This window comes from Sander lucioperca, chromosome 13, assembly GCF_008315115.2.
Source record: "Sander lucioperca isolate FBNREF2018 chromosome 13, SLUC_FBN_1.2, whole genome shotgun sequence".
NCBI classification, from domain to species: domain Eukaryota; kingdom Metazoa; phylum Chordata; class Actinopteri; order Perciformes; family Percidae; genus Sander; species Sander lucioperca.
This window is the reverse complement of record NC_050185.1, coordinates 9518685-9540600: the sequence shown is the minus strand read 5'-3', so window position 1 is coordinate 9540600 and position 21916 is coordinate 9518685. Positions and strand designations below refer to the sequence as shown.

Sequence of the window (21916 nt, the reverse complement as noted above, 5' to 3'; positions counted from 1 at the left end):
ACAGGCGTCTACATTAGCACATGTTGTTCACCTCATCAGGAGCAGAATTTTTCTCAGTTGTGTAGAACAAAGGGTTGTTTTCATTTATGATGTACCCCTTTCTCTTTTACACACCCCAATTCCACTTTTTTTTTAGCTGTAATCTTGCAAATGATAGTCCCATAAAACAGTTTAAAGATCTGACATTATTCTGGTTGATTTTGTTTCAACACATTTAAGTTTTTTAGAATCCCTTGCCACCAGTGGTGGAATGTAACTAATTACATTTACTCAAGCGCTGTACCTAAGTACAATTTTGACGTACTTGTACTTTACTTGAGTATTCAATTTTCTGCAACTTTATACTTCTACTCCACTACATCGCAGATCAATATACACTTTGTACTGCACTACGTTCTTTGACACATATAGTTACTTTTTACATATAAAAACAAATATATGTTGCAGTACTACACTACTAATCCACCCAGTAGTATACAAAGTATGTAAAATTGTTATTATTTTAATAATAATAATAATAATAATAATAAGTATTCATTAATGATAAATTATGTATAATAGAATATTCCGTAATAAAGACGCCATTCTGCATAATGGTTACTTTTCTTTTTGATAGTTCAAGTACATTTAGCTGATGATACTTTTACTAAAGTAACATTTTGAATGCAGGATTTTTACATGTAAAGGTTTTTTAAGACTGTGGTATTTGTACTTTTACTTAAATAAAGGATCTGAATAATTCTTCCACCACTGCTTGCCGCTCACATCAGAAATGTGCTCATCCTCGTGCTGTTCAGAGCTTGAGGCTTTACAGTGGAGACATTTCTATACAGTCTATGGTGGAGACAGGAATGAGGGGCCTGTGGCCGACAGAAATCACACTCTACTGTTAGGCTTCTTGCAGTGGATGCGAGTTTGCTTTGCAGCTTTCTCAGCAGCTTGTCTCAATAGACCTTATCCCCAGTTTGAGTAAGGGAGTAATCCCATGAGGAATCCTTGCAGATTGTATTATATAGATATAATAACAGCTCATCACAATGAAAGTATTTTGGGCAAGAGTTGGTGTGCTGATCTTAAAATGTGTGATTGACAGAGCTAGCAAACAACCTTTTATTATGCTTCCTTCAAATGGAACTTGAAAGGTCATATTTTTGACATGGTTCAAGAAGTCTTAAGAACGTTGTTGATAAGTGACTGAAAATATGGCCTTGTTCCTCTTATAAAAGTGGGGATAATTTTGTGTTTCGTGCATTTCATGCTAGGAACAAGAAAAGGGTAGACAACTGAAAAAAGTTATAAGTGAAAAGCAATTTCCCTGGGCTCTGACATTTTAAAAAACATCAGCATACAGTAGAGTATGTCACAACTTCTGAACTCATTCTGATAATAATCAGTCAGTTATTATTATTAAATAAACTCTACTCATTGACACAATAAGTACAACCCCATTTAAAGGCACCAACAGTATGAGCACATATTGTAATTTCATTGTCAAATTGTAGTCAAACATTATTAAATTCCACTTTATTGACTGTTGGGCTTTTCTGTGTGTTTTCCAGTTTTACGCGATGACTTCAGACAGAACCCAGTGGACGTTATGGTTGCAGTGGGGGAGCCGGCTGTCCTGGAGTGCCAACCACCTCGTGGGCACCCTGAACCCACCATCTCCTGGAGGAGAGATGGTACCAACTTAGATGACAGAGATGAACGCATCACAGTAAGAGATACCACTTTAATCTTAACCATTACACATCATTCTGACCTTTAAGGAGTAGTTCACACAAAATGTAAATGTTATCATTACTTACCCTCATGTTAGAGTCAATCAGTTAGATAAAACATTGACTACCAATTGATACATCCATATGATACAAAACATTACTGTGAGATACTATTAATCATAAGCACAACACTTGGATTGTGCTGCAAAAAGGGGCACTAGTAAGTGTCATTATATGAGCTACAGCTGTCATTAATCTTCTATATTAAGTTGTCATGTGGTGTACAGTACACAGCAGTGATGTTCTCTTCATGTTTCGTGTATCCACTGAGCTGATTTCAGACCCAGAAGCGTGTGATTGGTCAGGCCAGCAAGAACAGGCTTCTCCTTCCTTTAACTCAAGAATAGAACCAGGTTTCAGCAGCTGTGTGTGTATGTGTATGTGTGTGTTGATTTGTTTATTTGAATGTCTTTGCATGCTCCTGGGGACACACAAGAGCGAATTCAAAGCTCATGTTAGTGTGGAGTGACAGGTAGAGTCTCTCTGGGGGACTGTGATGGACAGAGCAGCTATCTCTGATTTAGGGAGAGGAATGGATCAGAGCCAAGGGGAGGCTCCTCTGAGGGAAATACAAAGGCTGCTTTTTGCTTTGTACTTTCTGCGTGCCTGTCTTTGTCCCCCCTAATCATCTTCTCTATATGGAAATATGTCTTTGCAGTGAGAGTTCACTCAAAGACATCACTTACTGTACAGAGACCAAAGGAGTCCAACACAAGTCATGGCTACTTTCCATCCTTTTGAGTCTTCACCTTGTAGCCTGGACCATCATTTATTAATACTGATATGTAGATAAAGTTGTGAGTTAATTTTTGATAACGATTTTTAGAAAGACTCACACAGGGAAAAGGTTGATAAATTGATTTTAATTTTAAAAAAGCAGAGCGCCTTTATACAGAAAAAAAAAAAATGTAAATCACACTATAAGCAGCTTCAGAATGTGTGTGCCTTCAGGGCATGTAAGGCTATGTGAAGAAGAAAGAGAACACATTGAAACAGAGCAGAAATGAAAGCTGAGGTTTCAGTGTCCGAGATGGAGGAGCAACAAACCACATTTGGATTTCTTAGCAATGGAATTGCTGCTAAAAACGAGGAGCGGTCAGTCCAGGAAATAAAAAAGCTCTTGGTCTGCTCTTTAATCAGCTGCTAAAGTTACTAGTGCAGCAGTATTTAGAGCAAACAGTTGCACTACACAACTATAACATTAGTCAATGGCATTGGTTTGAGCTAGATCATCTTTGCAGTCCTTTAGGAATACTTTACTGGCATCATAACGTTGCCACAAAATTTGATGTTGGTTCATCAGGAGACCGTTATTACACAGACTCAGCAGTCCATGTGCCCACAGATGTCTGATGAATCTAAGACACTTTATCCAGGGTTCAACTGGGTAACCTTAGTCACCTGATTGTAATATGGTTATGCATTTAATAAAAAAGAAATGTGCTTACTTAATGAAATGGAACACTGCAGTATGGGAAAGATTATGAGCCAATAATACATTTATCCACTGACATTCAAGTAATCCTTTATTATTTGTCTACATGTCATAGGTTCCCCTATTTTATATTTGCTCGCTGAATCATACAGCCATTATTAATGTAAATTAAAATTAATTCAGTTATGAATTCATGCAATTAAATATCATGTGCAAATAAGGCACACAAAAACGTCTAAATTCATGTATTTAGTGTTGGTCCAGTAACATACTGTAAAATACTGTTACTGTCTGCCAATACATGCAGCCTGTCTTACTTTCTAGGATTCCAACAATGATGTCATTTGTCATTAATGGCAGTATAAACAGTGAATGCAATGGTGCAATTGTTTTTTTTAGTCAAATATACTATTATACTATACATTTTGCATTTACTCTAATTTAAGTCCAAGTATCCAAACCAATCTATTGGATACTGACAGGAATGGCTGAATCTGCAACACCAGTTCCTAAATTCCCCCACTTGCTCCTTGTGATTACTAGTGGTTGACATTGTGTATGAAAAGTACATAGAACCACAAGGCATACAACCGTCTGTTGAATCTTCCTCTTCAAACCACATTATTTGCAACACATTTAGAATGTCAGCCATAGTTAGGCCACTCTTAGTTGTGATTTATTTGATGTAGAGAATGAGCTGTTTGTGGTGGAAGGTTAGCCTGGAGGAGGCTGGCTCATAAATGAAAGGCTGTTGGTGTCATCCCTGCAACAGCAATTTAATGATGCATTCTATGGAGAGTGCTCACCAAGCCAGGTGCTGTCTGGCATGCCGCTGAATCCCCTGCCCGCTTCATAGACGCAGCACTGTAGGCAGCCTTAACCTCTGACCTCTGTTAAGAAATAACAGAGCCATGCCATCACAGGCTGTGTGTCTCTAGCAGGCATATATGAATAGATCCAGTCCATAATTTAGTGTGAGTAGGCTGAAAGTTTAAATGAATGGCTGGGTGAAGATTTCTGATGTCTGGGTGCAGGGAATGGCCTTGGCGATAGTATCATGCCTGCTCACTACTGGACATCTTGCACTGAGGAGCTACAGAATATCAGTGCAGTAGCTCACATTGAAAGCACAATAAAGACAGCTACCATAGTGTGTGGGGGCGTCTGGTGGATAGGATATGAAAAGAATGAAAACAGTATGGAAGGTGTGTGTGTGTGTGTGTGTGTGTGTGTGTGTGTGTGTGTGTGTGTGTGTGTGTGTGTGTGTGTGTGTGTGTTTGTGTGTATGTGTCTGTGTGTGTGTGTGTGTGTGTGTGTGTGTGTGTGTGTGTGTGTGTGTGTGTGTGTGCGCGCGTGTGTGCGCATGCATGCGTGTGTGCGTGTGTGCATGCGTGTGTGTGTGTGTGCATATATCAGTATAGAGGAGGTAAAGAGTTTGGGAAAGGCAAAGAAGGTTGACTGAACATCTGAGGAAGGTCTGTACAAAGATGCGGTGTCTTTGTTCCCAGGGTTCTGTGCTCATGTAGCACTAGATATGAATTATGTAATTTATAATGGGTGACCTTCTGTGCAGCTTGAAAGGCAGTGCAAATGCTATTCCTTAGATAAAGAGATGCTTACAGATGCACACGAGCACAACTTTTTGTTATGCCATCAAGTGCATAAAAAAAGTGTATTTTAAAATGGATGACAACAAGAGTGTTGTATGTGGGTGGCAACATGCATTGAAGTTAGCACATCTAAGAGAACACTTTAGCTGTGGCAGATTTCATCACAAAATGTACAAATTGTGGCCATAATATTATGTGCATTATGAAAGTGCCAAGTTGCTCACTCTGTACCTCACAAACACAGTGCACATAAGGGTGGTAAGATCTCGTATGAAAACAGCTGTGAACATATTTGTTGTGCTTTCTTTTAGATTCGCAGCGGCAAGCTGATGATCACCAACACCAGGAAGAGTGATGCAGGGAAATACATCTGCGTTGGGACTAACATGGTGGGAGAGAGGGAGAGCGAGATCGCCGAACTCACTGTGCTTGGTAACGTTTGCGGCTTTGTAATTGCATTTCCCAGTGTTGCAGTGCTTCACTTAGTCTAAGTACCCTCTCAGTTCACAGTGGTTTAGTTTGCCAGTCTGCAATGCCAGGTCTTTGTCAACGGAGTATAATAACACATTAATTACATTGATTATGCAGCACTACAATCCAATCTGCCAGCTTTGGAGAGGTTTCCAACCAAACACATGCTAAACATCTACCTCTGCTTCATCCAATGCTGAAACCTCTCAAACCTTTCAGTACAGAGCTCCCCATGCTACCTCCAACACCCCCTATCCCAAACACCTCTATTCTCCACCCCCTCTCCATTTATTAACATTTCCCATCAGAATAGAGCTCTTATCCATATCACATGGTTAGATGACCTTGGTGGAGGTTGGGAGTATACAGTATAGTGCCTCATAGAGCATTTCAAGGCTGTGAGAATAACCCTGCTGAATGCAGAAATAGGTCCAAATAGGTTGTTCTACAGGTTGTGCATAATAAATGACTTTGGAGACTAACGGATTATTATCTCTAGAATATTAAATGTTTTCAAACTCTATGATAATTGCAATATGTAGATTACCTTGCATATTTTGATGAATATTCTGTATTTATTACTTCTTTTTTTTCTCCCTTTTTGTAGGAAGAATTCTTTAAGCAATTGGTTAAAGTCATGGGAGCCGACATTATTGCTAGTTAGAGCTACCCTGAAATCAAAAGAGAGTATACGATCCATTATTACACTTGGTAAAATAAAGTTTAGATAAGCTTCAGTAACTACACAGCTTGAAAGAGGTTGAACAAATTGCACAAGTTACATTTTTTCTTAAGAATAGACAAGTAAATTATGTATGCTATACAAGGATAACATACAAGAAGTGTTGGGATATACTGTAGATGGCACCGTTGCTGATCACATTGACATTTGTGCTTGTTGCTGTTTTGCTGCCCTGCAGAGCGGCCAACCTTTGTGAAGCGGCCCAGCAGTGTGGTGGTGTTGGCTGAGGAGAGCGTGGAGTTCCACTGTGTGGTTCAAGGAGACCCTGTTCCCACTGTCCGCTGGAGGAAAGATGATTCTGACCTGCCTAAGGGCCGGTAATGCACAAAGACCTTCTATATACACATTAATTTACCATGCAAACACGATGTTTCCACTCTTTCTTTCATCTCTTGATTGTGTGTGTCGGTCCTGCAACAGATTTGAAATCCTAGAGGACCATACCTTGATTGTTCGCCAAGTGACCTCTTTAGATGAGGGCTCCTATACATGTGTGGTGGAGAACATGGTTGGAAAGTCTGAATCATCTGCCACGCTCACTGTACACGGTCAGTACAACCCGACCCTCACATGTGATGTCCTCTAAACGTAGCACCACCTTCACTTCTATAAACAGTTCACACACTCTTTTTTTCAGAGCCTCAGATTTCCTTTTCATGGATGAAGTATTTGCAAAACAGCTGCTTTTAAGCCTAACAGTATAACTAATCTTGTCTTGTAGTGTCACAAATTAGCAGGCAGTGACCTTTTGTTTCTATTATTGTGTCTTAGGCTGCTTTTTGCTCTCAGTTTTTTGCCGTTTTGCTTCCTTGCTGTAGGTCATTTATTGTCAACAGCAGTTCTTAAAAAACAAGCAGTATAGGATATTTCCGCAGTTTGTTTATAGTATGTTTCATGGTAATGTCCTGTATAAACTGAAAAGAGCATGCAAAGTAAATGTTTACGTGACTGCAGCAAATGGATTCATTTGGTCTGAGTGGTCCTCCGACAATGACACCCTTAAGTTCATAAATCAGCGGCAGGAAATGAACAGGAAAACACCTCTCATAGTTGCTCACACAGAGACACATATATTTATATATAAAAACACAGGCGGTAGTGACACAGTGGGTGACATGGACGTGAGGCCAGTAGGACTTAATTAAAGATAAGGCAGGGCTGGTTGCATGCTGGGACCATGCAAAGACATGGTCTTCCTCTCCCTCCAAAAACCTGAGAAAACAAGCATCAGGGGGAACCATAGCTAATTTAGGCAGTGGATGGAGAAGGGCAGGAGTAACTGGAAGATGAGTAGAAGTTGTATTATGGGAGGAAACAGAGAGCATTCTAAGTGAATGTGTGTTTCATAATTAAATCAAAAAAACTCTGGCAGGCGCGATCGTAGCGCGATCGTAGCTATAGTCGTAACCACAATAATTTTTACTGACCTAGAACATTTGGTTGACATTAAACAGTTGCCATTTGAAACAGATGCTTTAAACTGCTTTGTAAGGTTTGCACATGTCCCAAGTATGAGATGAAATGACAGCCAAATCATCTGTATTTTTTTCAGACAATAAGAAGGAGAAACTGTAATGAAGATAAATTAAAATAACATTGCTTATAAATGATACACATCTTGCTTAAACCCTGCTTTTCTGCAAAACCATGTGCTTTACTTTTTTTTTTAAAGACATTCTCTGAACACAAAAAAATGCTGAGCAATAACCGCAGTCATCCTCTCACAGTAGTTCCAAAACCAGCTGGTTAGCTAGCCATTCATTTCACTATAAATCTAGTTTACAGATGTCACGGTGTACAGTAGTTCCCAAAATGTGTCTTTGTTTGTGTACTACATTTAGCAGAGCAAATCCCTGCATAGCACCAGCAGTTCCCTCTTCCACTTTCCATCCAGACCCAATGCTCCATCTTTACTCCCTTGCATCTTTATGTCCTTGTTAGGGGATTGTATCTTTGTCCAAATACGCCTCAAGGCTGGCTGGCTCTGTAACTCAAACCAACAATTTCATACACTTTTCACACCTCGCAGTCAACTAGTCTGCTGGGTCTAATAGGGGTTAAACAGCATGTCTTATCCTTTCCCATTTGGTTTTTGGAAATTTTGGCCATCTGAAGAAATGTTTTACTTTTCATTCCAAAAGAATAATTTCCTTTCATGAAGATCATTTTCGAACTATGCTCAAAAATGTATGATCATATGTAAAGTTGGTTACCCAAAATAATCCTGCATTATTTATGAGGTTAAATTAAATGAATCATATAAAAGACATTATCATCATTATCATCATCATCATTATCAATAAATTATCAGTTTTCTTTCTTTCTTTTTTTTTTACCTCTGCCTCTTTATATCTGCTTGTAGAAAAATAATAATGAATATTTGGTAATATATATTTGGTAAACAAACTGTCTTCTTGTAGATCAATTTTTACTTGCACCCCTATACTGTATTACTGACTGCCTAGTGGTCTTTCATACTAATTCCATTGTGCCCACTTTTTTAAGTGTGTGTCAATACTGTTGAGTGCATCATTGCAGTTCCATATACCTGTATGTGCCTTCATTGCTCATTACACTGCTCTTTTTTGTGTCTTTTCCCTTGTAGTCAATACTGGTAAGTTGTCATCCGTCCTTCATCCACCATCAGACAGCAACAAGAAACCTTGAGCCACTGTCATTGTCCTATCTTCACTCTAATTCCATCCATCAATACAGTATGTAATTCATGCTATGTGTGGGTAAATTAATATATATGTCCTGTTTTCTTTCATTAAAAAAGGTAAATAATGACTGTTTATTGCTACATACACACTTAGCCTTTATTCCTTGAGCTTTTCATGCATACTAGGATGTTCTAAAACTGGAAATGATGGAAATGTATCAGGCTGCCAGGTAATTAGGGCCTCATTTCCTCTGCAGTGCCCCCAGCATTTGCCATACGCCCCAGGAACCAGGTGGTGACAGTGGGCAGGACGGTCACCTTCCAGTGCGAGGCCACTGGCAATCCACAGCCCGCTATCTTCTGGCAGAGGGAGGGCAGTGAGGTGAGATTGACCCTCAGTCTGTCATCATACTAAATGACTACTCAGTGTAAATAGTGAATTAATGGCTTTCTAACTCTGTGATCTCTGTCTCCCCTCCAGAGTTTGCTGTTCTCGTACCAGCCACCACAGCCCTTTAGCCGTCTGTCTGTCTCCCAGATGGGCAGTTTGACCATTACCGACGTTCAGCGCTCTGATGGCGGCTTTTACAGTTGCCAGGCTCTCAACATCGCTGGCAGTGTTATTACCAAAGCACTGCTGGAGGTCACAGACTGTGAGTAAAGGGAAGGTGTGATGGCGGGCAGATGGGGGGACTTTTTTTCAGCACCATTCTAGCTGCAATACATTTGTCTTTTGGGTAAACAGACTACTCTGCTGCTGTAGTTTTGCATTGTTGAGCAGGTCTATAAGGCTACAAACTGGCCTTGGCTACAGCCTGGTGAGAGCTACCTCCCTTAAAGGTGTGGTAGTTGGCCTTGGTTACTAACTGTTAGGGGAGGGATTTCAGGAAATGTAGGCTTAAAATCTGTTTCCATGGATTGCGTGTAAAGAGTGTCTGGCCTTACTTACTTACTTCCTAAAATATAGTTTCTCATCTAACAACTGTACAGTATGTAATCTAAATTAACAGGATTAGGGGAAATACTTTATTATTATCCATTGTAACAACATAGATTGTGTTGTATTAAACTATAAATATTTGTGAATTCAGACTGCAAGATTGATATTATTAATAGGGATGCACCGAATCCAGGATTCGGCTTCGGATTCAGCCGAATATTGGGCTTTTTGACGGGGTTCGGTTTCAACCCTACGCTTACACTACATGCTGGTCGACGTAATGACGCCGCCGTTGATTACGGGAAGGTGTTTACATAGGTGGACCGTTCAATGCAATAGGCTGTGAGAAAGTGGAAATGGAACTCGTGAACAGAAAAAGTGTTGTTTGGCAGTACTTTCAGTCAAAAGAAGGTGATTCAAGTTGAGCTGCATGTTCAGTTTGCAATGCTGATTTGTCTCCTGGTGGCAAGGACCCTAAACACTACACAACATTGCCGCTGTTAAAACATTTGCGTATGAAACATCTGAAAGAATATGAGTTGTGCATGAAGGAATCTACAGACAGCAGCCAAAATGCAGCAACTTCAGGTACGGCAAAGGAAGGACAGTAGAGTTTAGATTCTCTGCCCAAGCCCGAACTTGACCCGATATTTTCCGCTGCTATCCTTGATCAAGCATTTGTGTTTTTTTAATCATTACTTTATTAGCCTAATTGGGTGGGGAGAAAGCAATGCCTCTCCAGCTTCTCCCGTAGCTCTGGGTATATGTCCTGCACTGACTTGAGTGTGAGGAAAACTGTGCTACATTGTGTCTCCCCCATCTGCAGCACTGTTGTCGGCCAGTGCGTCGGCATGCCGACCGTGGCGAAGGACAGTATTAATTAGGTGATCGAGACAAGAAAGTCTCCTATATGGTTCCAGGGCTTTGGTTATGTTGCTGCCTTGATCTGTTACCCACACTATTCAGTTGAGGGAGCTAGGGTCAAGGTTTATTTTTTTTTTTACGTTTCTTCATTTTGATCCTTCCTTACCTCCACTTCGGTTTCGGGAGGGGGGGCTCAGCTTTTCTTAGACATAAGTAGGGAGGGCGCCAAGGAAAAAAGGTTGGGAACCACTGGTCTAAAGGACAGTCACAGCTAAAAACTTGTGTTATCCAGACGCATAATGTTGCCTATTCATTTTTTTTTTTACAGTTAAAATAAAATGAAAAATACACTACTGTGGTCGTTGTTTACTTCATTAATGTGTTTACTGTGTTAATGGACTGAGGATGGGAGTAGGATTCGGTATTCGGTTTCGGCAGAATCTTAACCAGTGGATTCGGTATTCGGGCGAACCCCAAAAATCTGGATTCGGTGCATCCCTACTTATTAAAAGGTATTTCTATATAGAAAGTGGTCTGAGGGACTCTCGTACAAATCCTAGGTGATGAAATAACTGTTAATTGTCGGGGGGAAAAAGCAATTTAAATGTGCTTGGAGGCCCACACCAGTAATTACGTACACACCACCAGCAAAGTCTACAAGCTCCCAATTAAAGGGCCTGTATGATCATGAATACATGTGTCTGGGTAACTGTGTACTATGTACTTTGTATTAAATTAATGAAGATAATTGCTTCAGGCTCAAAAAGACATACTGCATCTTTCAGTTGTTCGGTACAGCCCTATTATTTATAAAGGATAATCTGCTGCTCATATTGGTAATGCATGATGCAGGGAAATGAGAGGCATACACTCTCTGTTACAGGAAATGGAAATGAAAAAAAAGATGGGGTCATGTTTTATGTAATTTTTTCTGTGGTCTATAGTACTGCACTCTCGCCTGTACCTATTCCTCTCTACTCTCCCCTACCCTAAATTCTCTCCATCCCACCACTCTCCTCTCATCCCCATTTGGAGTGGTGCATTTGTATGGAAATAACTGGTCCGCATTACCTCCGGCAGTTTTCAAGGCGTGTTTTTGGTATTTTTATTTATTTATTTATCTAAAGCCCCTGCCCTCATCCACAGGTTTTTTTTTTTTTTTTTTTTAATGTAAGAGCGAGAGAGAAGCGAGAGAGAAGCGAGAGAAAGAAGCGAGAGAGAAGCGAGAGCTCTGTTATCTAAGTGGGATTGTTATTAGTTGGGCTTTGCCGTTGTGATTGGAGCCGTCTCCAGCAGTACCTAATGCCGAAATAACGATTAGTTGCTCTCCGCTGGAGGGGAAAAGTTGATTTATTTTTTGTTCCAATGCCTGCACAGCCACCTCAACCTATTGTTCTCTCTTTACCAATTTTCCTCTTAATATCTCTCACATCTTATCCGTCTTTCATTTCTTGGCAGCATTTCATTTTTCATTTTCTCTACTTTCATCTTTCTTACTTTTATTTCTGTCTCTCTCTTCATGACTTTGATCTTTTGTCAACATCAATTCCCAATTTCATAATATACTATTGACAGTGTATAGTTTTTTTGGCTTTTTGCCTTTATTTGACAGTGATAGAAGAGATACAGACAAGATAAGTATTTTATTGTTATTATTTTTATTGTTATTAATGCAGGAATAGAGATGGATGACATGCAACAACAGGAATCGAACTGGGGACCTTGCAGTTTAACCGCTTTAGTCCCTTGGACACCAGACGCTTGTATTGTTTAATACAGTATAAACCCCAGTACAAGAAAGTACCATACCTTTTGTACCAACAGGAAATGATAGCATCATGTCCTGGACTTCAGTTAAGAAACTTGTTTCCCATGTATTCAGCATGCAGAGCACATGTGCATGTCACCTGAGATCTTTTTGTAAGCTTACTTTACCGATACTGTCCTTATAATGACAACACGTTTCTCCAACCTGATGCTTTTAGTTGCCTCAACATGACCCCAAAAATCTTAAACCTGTTTTAGCTGCAGTGGCAAAACATAAAACACATGTTTAATATGAATAATTTGTGTTTGCAGTATACATTAAATATACTGTAGAAAACTAACATCACTGAACAAAAAAATACAGGGCGAGAGTTTCCTCGAAAACCTATTCGTACATTCTTAAATTTGAAAACTTCTCGAATAGCTACCAAAACACTTCTAAATCAGTTTTTTTTTTTTAACTTTGCTGTCAGGCGATAATGATTTCAGTTTTGTTTTATGTGAGCAGCTCCGTCATTCCACTGTGTGTTGCATTGTGGGACGATGGTGTCCATCATGCTCAAAAATGGTTGCATTTTTTAATATAATTAATTTTTTTCGTTTTCAGTGTGAACCACACACATGGTTTAAGTACGAAGTATACAGTATGCAATAAGGCCATCGGGCAAGTGTTAACATTATTAGTCTTTCACTTCCCTACTTCTTTTTTTTTTATTAGCTGGATCAAACCACCCTCCCCCTGTGATTAGGCAGGGCCCACTCAATCAGACCATTCCTGTGGACAGCACAGTGGTCCTGGGTTGCCAAACAGCTGACTTTCCATCTCCTACAGTCCACTGGAAGAAGGACGGTCTGCTGGTTTCTCCCATGGACTCCCGCATGTCCATAGCAGACACAGGATCACTGGAGATTCGCTACGCTAAGGTAGGAGGACTAACACAGTGGTTAGTATTTTGCAGTTACAGCGACTGCACTCAGACAACCCACTAATATCTGCCGCTGAACTTCTTCTCCTCAGCTGGGAGATACAGGCTTCTACACTTGTTTAGCTTCTAGTCCCAATGGAGAAGCTTCCTGGACAGCATACTTACAGGTGGAGGGTAGGTCACACAAATTGAGACATAGTTATAAAGGTTGGTAATACATGCTGAAGAGCCCTGTGTAGTGTACTGTAATGATTTTCTTGGTATCTCTGTGGCAGAGTTTGGAGTTGTTGTTCAGTCCAGTCAGCCGATAGACCCTAACCTGATTCCCAGTGCTCCGTCTAAACCTGAGGTGACTGACATCAGCCATACCTCTGTCACTCTGTCGTGGAAAACAAACCCCAATGCTGGTGCAACACCTACATCTTACCTGATCGAGGCATTCAGGTTAGACTTATGTGGTATCCAGCCATCTATCAAGCTTGATGAAACTTCCCTTGCTTCTGTATGTTATCATTTCTTAATCTCTTCCTGCAGTTATACGTTAGGCAGCAGATGGGTGACCCTAGCTGAGCATATAAAGACACAGACCTTTGTACTGAGGAACCTGAGGCCAGCAACTGTCTACCTCTTTATGGTCAGAGCGGTGAATGCTTATGGCCTCAGTGACCCCAGTCCAATCTCTGACTCTGTCAGAACACAGGGTCAGTGTGTGCTTTTCTTTTTTCTTTTTCATCCCAATTTCAGCTCAATGCGTTGAATGCGTCATTGTTGCAATTTTACTTCTTTCTTTCCTGTTGTACCAACAGACAGCACTTCCACCATGCAGGGAGTGGATCACCGACACATCCAGAGGGAGCTGGGAGATGTGGTTATCCACCTGCACCCACCAACTGTTCTTTCATCTTCTGCTGTCAGGATGCAGTGGATGGTAAGGGGGCCGTACCATGACGACTGTACTGCACAACGTCAACATTTGTTTGCAACATGTTTTCTATGTTATATATGTGATGTGTATCTATGTGATCGAAATAAACTAAACTAAGCTAAATGATGTCAGTGTTAAATATGGGAAAAGGTCAAATGTGCAATTTTAACGCATGCTGTATATCAACAATTTAAAATGAAAACATAGCCTGTGCTGACAGTTTTTATCAGGGATTATTATAGAGCAGACTAACACTCTGATATGTTTTCTCTTATTCTCCCAAGCAACACAAATAAAAGAAGTGAGCTGTCAATGATGAATGAGCAAATACACTTTCAACATAGCGATCTGAACAGTTCAAGAGGATCTTCTCAGCTAAAACTGCCTAGTGTGAAATGTTAATTTTATGCTGAAATTACATGTGGTTTTCTCTGTCAAGTGAAATGTGAATGTATCTCTAGTGTGATACGTTGTGCCTTGTTCCCAAGACATGGGGATTTATTTGCAGCATGTTTTATCTGTGTGGATGCGAGTGCTTAGATATGTGTATGCCTCCACAGAAATATTTTAAGGCAATTATTTGTCATAATTGTGTGGTTTAAATGGAAAGTGCTTCGTCCTCTCCTGGCTTGATTTTAACCAGAGCCATTTTGTGGTTTACAGTGAGAATTCACAGATATGAGGAAATGGAAATCTGTATCAACCTAAAGGCAAAGGGTATTAACTGAGTTTTAACAGATCCTTCCTGTGGGATTTTCACTCCAGGATTAGGCGTTAAGCACTTAGATGTATGTTGTTGTAACTCACACGCAGATATAATTGTGAACTTTAGACTTTACATGCATCATAGCAAAAAACACATCTCTTTGATTCAAACCCAGGTGTTTATTTGCTCATGGTCAAAAAGGGTCTCACTGTCACATGTTGTGCCATTTATGCAGCATGTTTTATCTCTGCATCTCCACTAGGTTGAGCAGCAGTCCACATACATCCAGGGTTACAAGGTGCTTTACAGGGTATCCGCTGAGCACGGCCAGCCAGAGGGGCAGTGGAGTGTCCTGGAAGTACACACCCCACGGGAGGACGGGGTGGTGATCGGTCAGCTGAAGAGAGGTTCCATCTACGAATTCAAAGTGCGCCCTTTCTTTGATGAGTTCCAGGGAGCTGACAGTGAGGTCAAGGTGGTCAGGACGTTGGAAGAAGGTGACTGAGAACTTTTGTTCTGCAGTATTAAATATATCTATAAATAGCTGAGAGGAAATATAACATTGGTGCAACTCTTTAATTTCCTTATATATTTGGATGATGGGATACATACAGCATCAAATGAGACTGTGTTTATGTCTGAATTGTTAACTATATCCTTAATTGTCTTAGCCCCTAGCAGAGCACCCCAGGGCATTACAGTGACAAAGAGTGATACCAATGGGACCGCCATCCTTGTTGCTTGGAAACCGCCTCCACAACGGGAAGAAGCTGGAGTCATTCAGGAGTACAAGGTAAGAAAAGAAGGCCCCCAGCCATCTCCTGTACTCTGAATCATGTGTTTTACAGTTAAAATGTACCTTCTCTTGACAGATCTGGTGTCTGGGTAATGAGAGTCGCTATCATGTAAACCAGTCGGTCGACGGCTCCACCTTCTCTGTGCTCATCTCCAATCTGGCACCGGGAATTCGCTACAGCGTAGAGGTTGCTGCCAGCAATGGTGCTGGACCTGGGGTCAGGAGTGATGTCACTTTTTTTCAATTAGGTGAGAGTCCTACCAAAAAAAGTGTTTGTTTATTGAGGTGTCATCAAACTAGGCCTAAAAGCAGTCAGACTATCCCAGGGTGAAAACCTCTATAATTAAGAAATTTTTTTTTAGCCTTCTTTATATTATTCAGTGTTGTGCTTACCCTGCTGTTACCATAGACTGTATGTCTATGGCTGTTACTTATATGTATTATATGTATTCTTCAGATATGCTTTCTGCAAATCATCAAAGTTGTTTTTGTTTTCACACATTATGCCTCTCTTCTCTCTTTCTTCTTTTACTGGTTAGACTCTACAGGCCAGATGATGGATATCAGTGAGGAAAGAGACACCTTGTCTCAGATCTCAGATGTGGTGAGGCAACCAGCATTTATTGCTGGCATTGGCGCCACCTGCTGGTTGGTCCTCATGATCTTCAGTGTGTGGCTCTACCGTCACCGCAAGAAGAGAAATGGCCTCAGCAGCACATACACCGGCATCCGCAAGGGTGTGTGTTTCTCTGTTGTGTGTATGTTTCAGAAAGGTAGATCAATGTATGATGCTAAATCAAGATCAAGATGCTAAACATATAGGCCAAGTGTGCGTCTGCGAAACAGGTGTTTACTTTTGTGGGTATATTTGAAGGACGTTATGCTTGCAGAAAAGATCAAACCATGACACATTGCCACCATTAAACAGCTGTCTTCATCTCAGTGATATTAAGAAATAATTTCAGAGGCTGATAAGCAGATCACATTAAAGGGTGAAAAATACTCTTGTCTAATCTTCCTTTGAGACTCCAGGAACAAATTTGCATTTCCGACTATGCAGACAATTAAAGGCTGTCATTTTCCCTGAACACAGCACAGTTCTTAGAGGCACAGGCCTGTCAACCTGCCATTACCATGTCTGCTGCAGTATCACTGTTATTTTCCCACTCTCTCTTGGACCGCCTGTCACCACCATTAACCTTCACCTGGACACTTGTCAAGACAGAGGCAGCAGCAAGGCAGATGGCATGTGGTTATTTAAATGTTTGTACACATCACTTTTTCACATGACGAGATGTCCATCACGCAGCAGATAGAATATGCATAGACAAGTCCAAACCTCATACTGGGAGTAACTAAGGACATAGCTACTATAATAGTCAAGTTTTAACATTAAAATGATTTCAGTTTGCTCATCTTACTCCCCTTACCCTGTCTTTGTCTGTCCCTACAGTCCCCTCATTCACCTTTACACCTACAGGTATGTACAGTATGATTATTCTGCTAATGCTTGTGGTATTTTATGTATTTAGCAAGTCAATTATTAGAGTTATTGTATTTTATTTAAACATCCCAAGATGAATTTGCCTCCTGTCTCTTGCAAGTCAGTTTTCATGGTCATTTACATATAGAAATAGAAAGGTATGGAAGCACAACTGAAAAATTGCACAATTCTGTAAGGATTTTACAAAAATCTCATCATAGAATACAATGAGCAAAAACACAATGAAGTGATTAAATAGTTCTTGCTCTAAAGTATCTGCTGTTGCTACCTATACAGTACATGATTGCAGTACTAGAATGTAAAGATATGTGTGTTGAATCAATTTGGGGATTTAGCTGCATATGTATATAGTAGTGTGCCAAGTTCATTAAGTTAGGTTTATTTGATTAAATAAGGATGATATGTTATGTATTCTACTAGAGTATCTATATTTGTTTGATGTTTTACTGGTGGTGGAGGAGATAATGTCTCAGAATCAGTTATCAGGAGGTCGGTAAAGGCACAGGTAATTATTTGTGTTGTGTTTCATGCACATCAAACCATAGAGTCAGACTTGTGTATTGCTTATAAGCTCTATCCGCCTTGCATGGCTTCACTTTCTCTGCCTTTGGCACTTTCTCTTTTTGACAGCTCATCAAGGTTTAATGTTTTTCTGTTTCTCTTTCCAGTGGCATATCAAAGAGGAGAATCAGTGTGCAGTGCTGCCAGGTGAGTGATATTTTTGTCCCTTTGTGTTATATAAAAGACTAACAGGAGAAATGAACTTACTTTGTGAAAACACTAGGGGGAGGTGTCTTCCTGCTCCAAACGATGAATCTCATGCATCCACCCCATGCTCAGAATTCATCAGCGATACATGAGAACAGTGGGTTTTGATTGACAGCATTGTGGTCCTCTTTGTTGCAGACCTGGCCTTCTCAGCATGGGTGAACCTCTAAACCAGCTGTGGCTGCCAGACAATTGGCCAAATGCATGTGCCAATCACAAGGACTGTAGCATCAACTGCTGCAATAATGGCAATGGCACCAGTGACAGTAACATGACAACATACAGCCGACCAGGTTAGTGCAAGTCTGAGCCCATGTCAAAGTTCAGGTACTGTCAGAGATATACACTGTATTGTGTGTCTTATAAAAATCAAACAGCTTCCAGCAATACTGAAGCTTTGTGACTTGTGTTTTAGCTGTGTTTCTAGTGCTGCTTTGTTTTATGTTCTCCTCAGCTGACTGCATAGCTAACTATGGAAACCATACAGAAAACAAACAGGGGGGACAGCTTGGTTCTGAGATGGCCATTTACAGCGATGTGAACCTCTCCAACAAGCTTAATGAGATTAAAACATTCAACAACTCCAACTTGTGCTACGCGAGTCCAGGAGGAGATTCAGCAGCCACATATGAACCTATCCCGTACGCCACCACACAGCTCATTCAAGCCAGCATTAAAAATAAGGCAGCCACTGGTGTCGCTATGGCAGAGCCTCTGGACATGCCCTGCTGGAAACAGCCCCCCAACCTGCCTCCAATACCAAAGGAGATGGCAGTACAGATGCAATACAACATAATTGAACAAAACATGCTAAATAAAGGTAAAGTAGGGTTACATTTCATTTGCTTTACACCATTTATATGAAAAAAAGCTGTTGCAGATGGTCTTGCTTCTTTGTCTTCAGATCATCTGCAAGGAAGTGAAGGAATGATCCATCCTAAAACTATCCCCTACAACCAGACCCGTGATCACAGCACAGGAGGCTCACACCACAGCTCAGACAGAGGCAGCAACAGCACCTCAGGTAAGGCCAACGGCTACTTGGTACAGTGCTGAATTGTAATGAGGCAAGCCATACGTCTGTGTTTACCTTGATGTTTTCTTCTCATTTCTCAGGGAGTCAAAATCAAAAGAAAGGAACACGGGCCCCAAAGATCCCAAAACATAATGCAGTAAGCTGGGGAGAAGCCCTGTCTCCTCCTCATGCTAATGCATGGGACTGTGATGAGTATAGCCTACCCATGGAAAGGAGGTACGGGGAAAAAGAGACACACAGATACATTTGCTTCTATGCAGCACACACTAATACACAGACATGCATAGCTCCTCAGTTGGTTGTGTTAAGGTGGGGTCTCAAAAAGAGATAGCTGCAGTAGTGCACTTCAAAGTGTACATTCAATATGCACCAGTCTGCACCAAATGTATTAATGTATTTGTTCTCGAGTGACTATGCAGTGAATATAATTAGATACACATTTGAATTAGAAAAAAAAAAGATTAGGTTGACTGTTTCATGTTAAATTATAGCTACTCCTTAGCAAACTGTAGCCCTCCAGGATAAAACAAAAACAGGATCAACTTATCAGACTCACAAGCATAATTGGAGGTATGCTGTGAACACCTTCTGTTAAAACATGGCCTTATTGTCACAACCAACACTTTTAACCAAATTAATTACACAATTTAGATTTGTGTCACTGTCAGACAGTTTGGTATGACAGCAGGTTTTATATAATTGAAATTACTTCACTTTACTACTTACTAAAATGTTCAATGAACAGAAGGGAAACAAGAATGCATTCAAGAGACGAGCAATAAAACCAGATGGTGCAGAAAGCTTATTGTTCATCTTTGTACGTTTTGCTATGATGGAAATTTGTGTTCTTATGGCCGACCTAGGGATTTGCACTGATGTCTAATGGTCTGTGACTAATGTGTCAGGACTGCCAACACCCCTCATTCCTTTAGCCATTACCTCATGTCAGTTGTCCTTTTCTTATCAGTTTTGATCCAGAGGAGAGAATGGAAGGCTGCCCTACTCCACCACTTAGAGGGGCTGCCTCATCCCCTCTTGAAGTGTTTTATAGTCACCCACCTAACGCAACACCACAGGGAGACCTGAGCAATGGCCTGCAAGATGGAACCGAGCACCTCAGGTAACCAGATAAAACCTTCCTGACACTGCTTTCAAGCATTTCTAACTGATGCTACACATTTTCTTTTTGTGACAAGACTGCACAGATTTTTTAAATTCACTTTCCAGCCAACACATCAGCGGCCACCCTCGCCCTCTTTCCCCAACACACACCTACAGCTCCATACCCTTCTGCATGGACACCGATGTACAGGAGGAGGATGAGGAGGAAGAGGAGGAGGAGGCAGAAGAGGAGACAGACGCAGAGCTCGCTGACAGTTACTACAGCCAACACCACAAACGGCAGAAGCACAAACACCAGCTGCACCACCCCTCTCCACACAATCTGCTTCTCCATGGGCTGGAGCAGACCCCAGCCTCCAGCACTGGGGATCTGGACAGATCAGTCACAGGGTCCATGGTCAACAGCTGGGGCTCAGCATCTGAGGACAACATCTCATCTGGCAGGTCCAGTGTTGTCAGCACCTCGGAAGGATCCTTCTTTACAGACGGCGATTTCAACCAGGCAGTGGCCTCTTCGCGGGATATTGTAGGCCTGCGCATGTGTAGATACCCAGAGGAGTCAGGTGAGAAAGCTTCTGTGGAGGAAAGGTTTTATTTTGTGTTCAAACGTAGTAGACACATTACACATTTATGTTTCCAAAGGATTAATTGTATTCATTTTGGTAATTCCCTGACTTTCCACTAGCGCCATCAACAGATAAAGATTTCATTGCCACTGTGACCATGTTAGCACGTTGATGTTAGCATTTTGCTCAAAGCACCACAATCCTTGGCAACTTGGTATCGATCTTAAATATTTATCTATTTATTATGTCAAGCGTGGTGTATTTGACAGTGCTGGAAGATGCTTCCATTCACATGATTGGTAACGAATGAAGTAGAAAAAAATAATTATCAAATGAAGTACTTTATTGGTATCGGTGTCACTTTAAGGGTATGTGTTTTGGTATTGGTACTAGCCATAATCGTAATCATTTCAATGATACCCAGCCCTACTAAGCGTAAATGTCCCTTAAATGTTCACGACTAAATAAGCAACATTCAGATAGCCCACCAGGATGAATCGAATGAAAAAAAAACAATACTATGATAGTTATCATACCCACACAAGCATAATTGGAGGTATGCTGTAAACACCTTCTGTCAAAACATGAACAAATTGTTACAACCAACACTTTTAACCAAACTAATTACACAATTTAGATTCTTGTCACTGTCAGCCAGTTTACTATGACAGCAGGTTTTACATAATAGAAATTGCTTCATAAAATGTTCAATGAACAGAACAGAAACAAGCATGCATGAGAAGTGCAGCATTTCAACCCATACAGTCTGTGGCGTTGTAGTCTTGCATTGCCAGACCTTCCTCCACAGCGCTGCGGAGGAGGGTCTGGCTAGTCCACACAACATTCCGGTATAGGAGAAAAACTTGCTCTGGTTTATTGTCATTTCTTTAAACCACTCGCAATCGTCTTGGGCGGCGCTATGCGCCCGACAGAGTAACAGCGCCTCTGCAAATTAGCCTCGGAAAAGGAATTTGTCTTGGTGAAACGTGTACGTTCAAAAGTTGTTTTAGTCGTGCAAAAAGAAAACTCAGATACGACAGACAGTCTAGCTAGCTGTCTGGATTTACCCTGCAGAGATCTGAGGAGCAGTTAACCATAGTCCTCAGAAATCAACGGGAGTTTAGAAAACCAACACAAAGAAAGCGGAAGGGGAGGGAAATCCAGCCAAAAATGAGGGACATCCGGCAGAACCTCTGGCGGCACCGGAACAATCCCGTAAATGAAACGTCGTCAATATAGACTAGTGGCGTGGTGAAGTCGAGCATGGTGTATTTGGTTGATTGAAATGACACAGT

General features: G+C 40.9%; 1 protein-coding gene across 4 annotated transcripts in view; it reads left to right on the top strand.

Annotated features, from left to right (window-relative positions):
- Positions 1-21916, top strand: part of LOC116064901 (roundabout homolog 1-like) — a 93499-nt gene that overhangs the window by 68866 nt on the left and 2717 nt on the right. For 3 of the 4 annotated variants that reach the window (XM_031320275.2, XM_031320276.2, XM_031320277.2), the window contains 24 exons: positions 1560-1717; positions 5138-5258; positions 6218-6356; positions 6460-6587; positions 8645-8653; positions 8959-9083; positions 9183-9354; positions 12991-13196; positions 13291-13372; positions 13474-13642; positions 13733-13899; positions 14005-14126; positions 15092-15326; positions 15501-15622; positions 15702-15873; positions 16165-16362; positions 17079-17105; positions 17798-17837; positions 18036-18190; positions 18352-18717; positions 18802-18921; positions 19014-19149; positions 19901-20053; positions 20161-20618. In XM_031320275.2, the coding sequence (XP_031176135.1) occupies positions 1560-1717; positions 5138-5258; positions 6218-6356; positions 6460-6587; positions 8645-8653; positions 8959-9083; positions 9183-9354; positions 12991-13196; positions 13291-13372; positions 13474-13642; positions 13733-13899; positions 14005-14126; positions 15092-15326; positions 15501-15622; positions 15702-15873; positions 16165-16362; positions 17079-17105; positions 17798-17837; positions 18036-18190; positions 18352-18717; positions 18802-18921; positions 19014-19149; positions 19901-20053; positions 20161-20618 (3780 nt within the window). Of the gene's footprint in view, positions 1-1559; positions 1718-5137; positions 5259-6217; positions 6357-6459; positions 6588-8644; positions 8754-8958; positions 9084-9182; positions 9355-12990; positions 13197-13290; positions 13373-13473; positions 13643-13732; positions 13900-14004; positions 14127-15091; positions 15327-15500; positions 15623-15701; positions 15874-16164; positions 16363-17078; positions 17106-17797; positions 17838-18035; positions 18191-18351; positions 18718-18801; positions 18922-19013; positions 19150-19900; positions 20054-20160; positions 20619-21916 lie in introns of those variants that run through there. The other variant, XM_031320278.2, reaches the window with a different exon arrangement.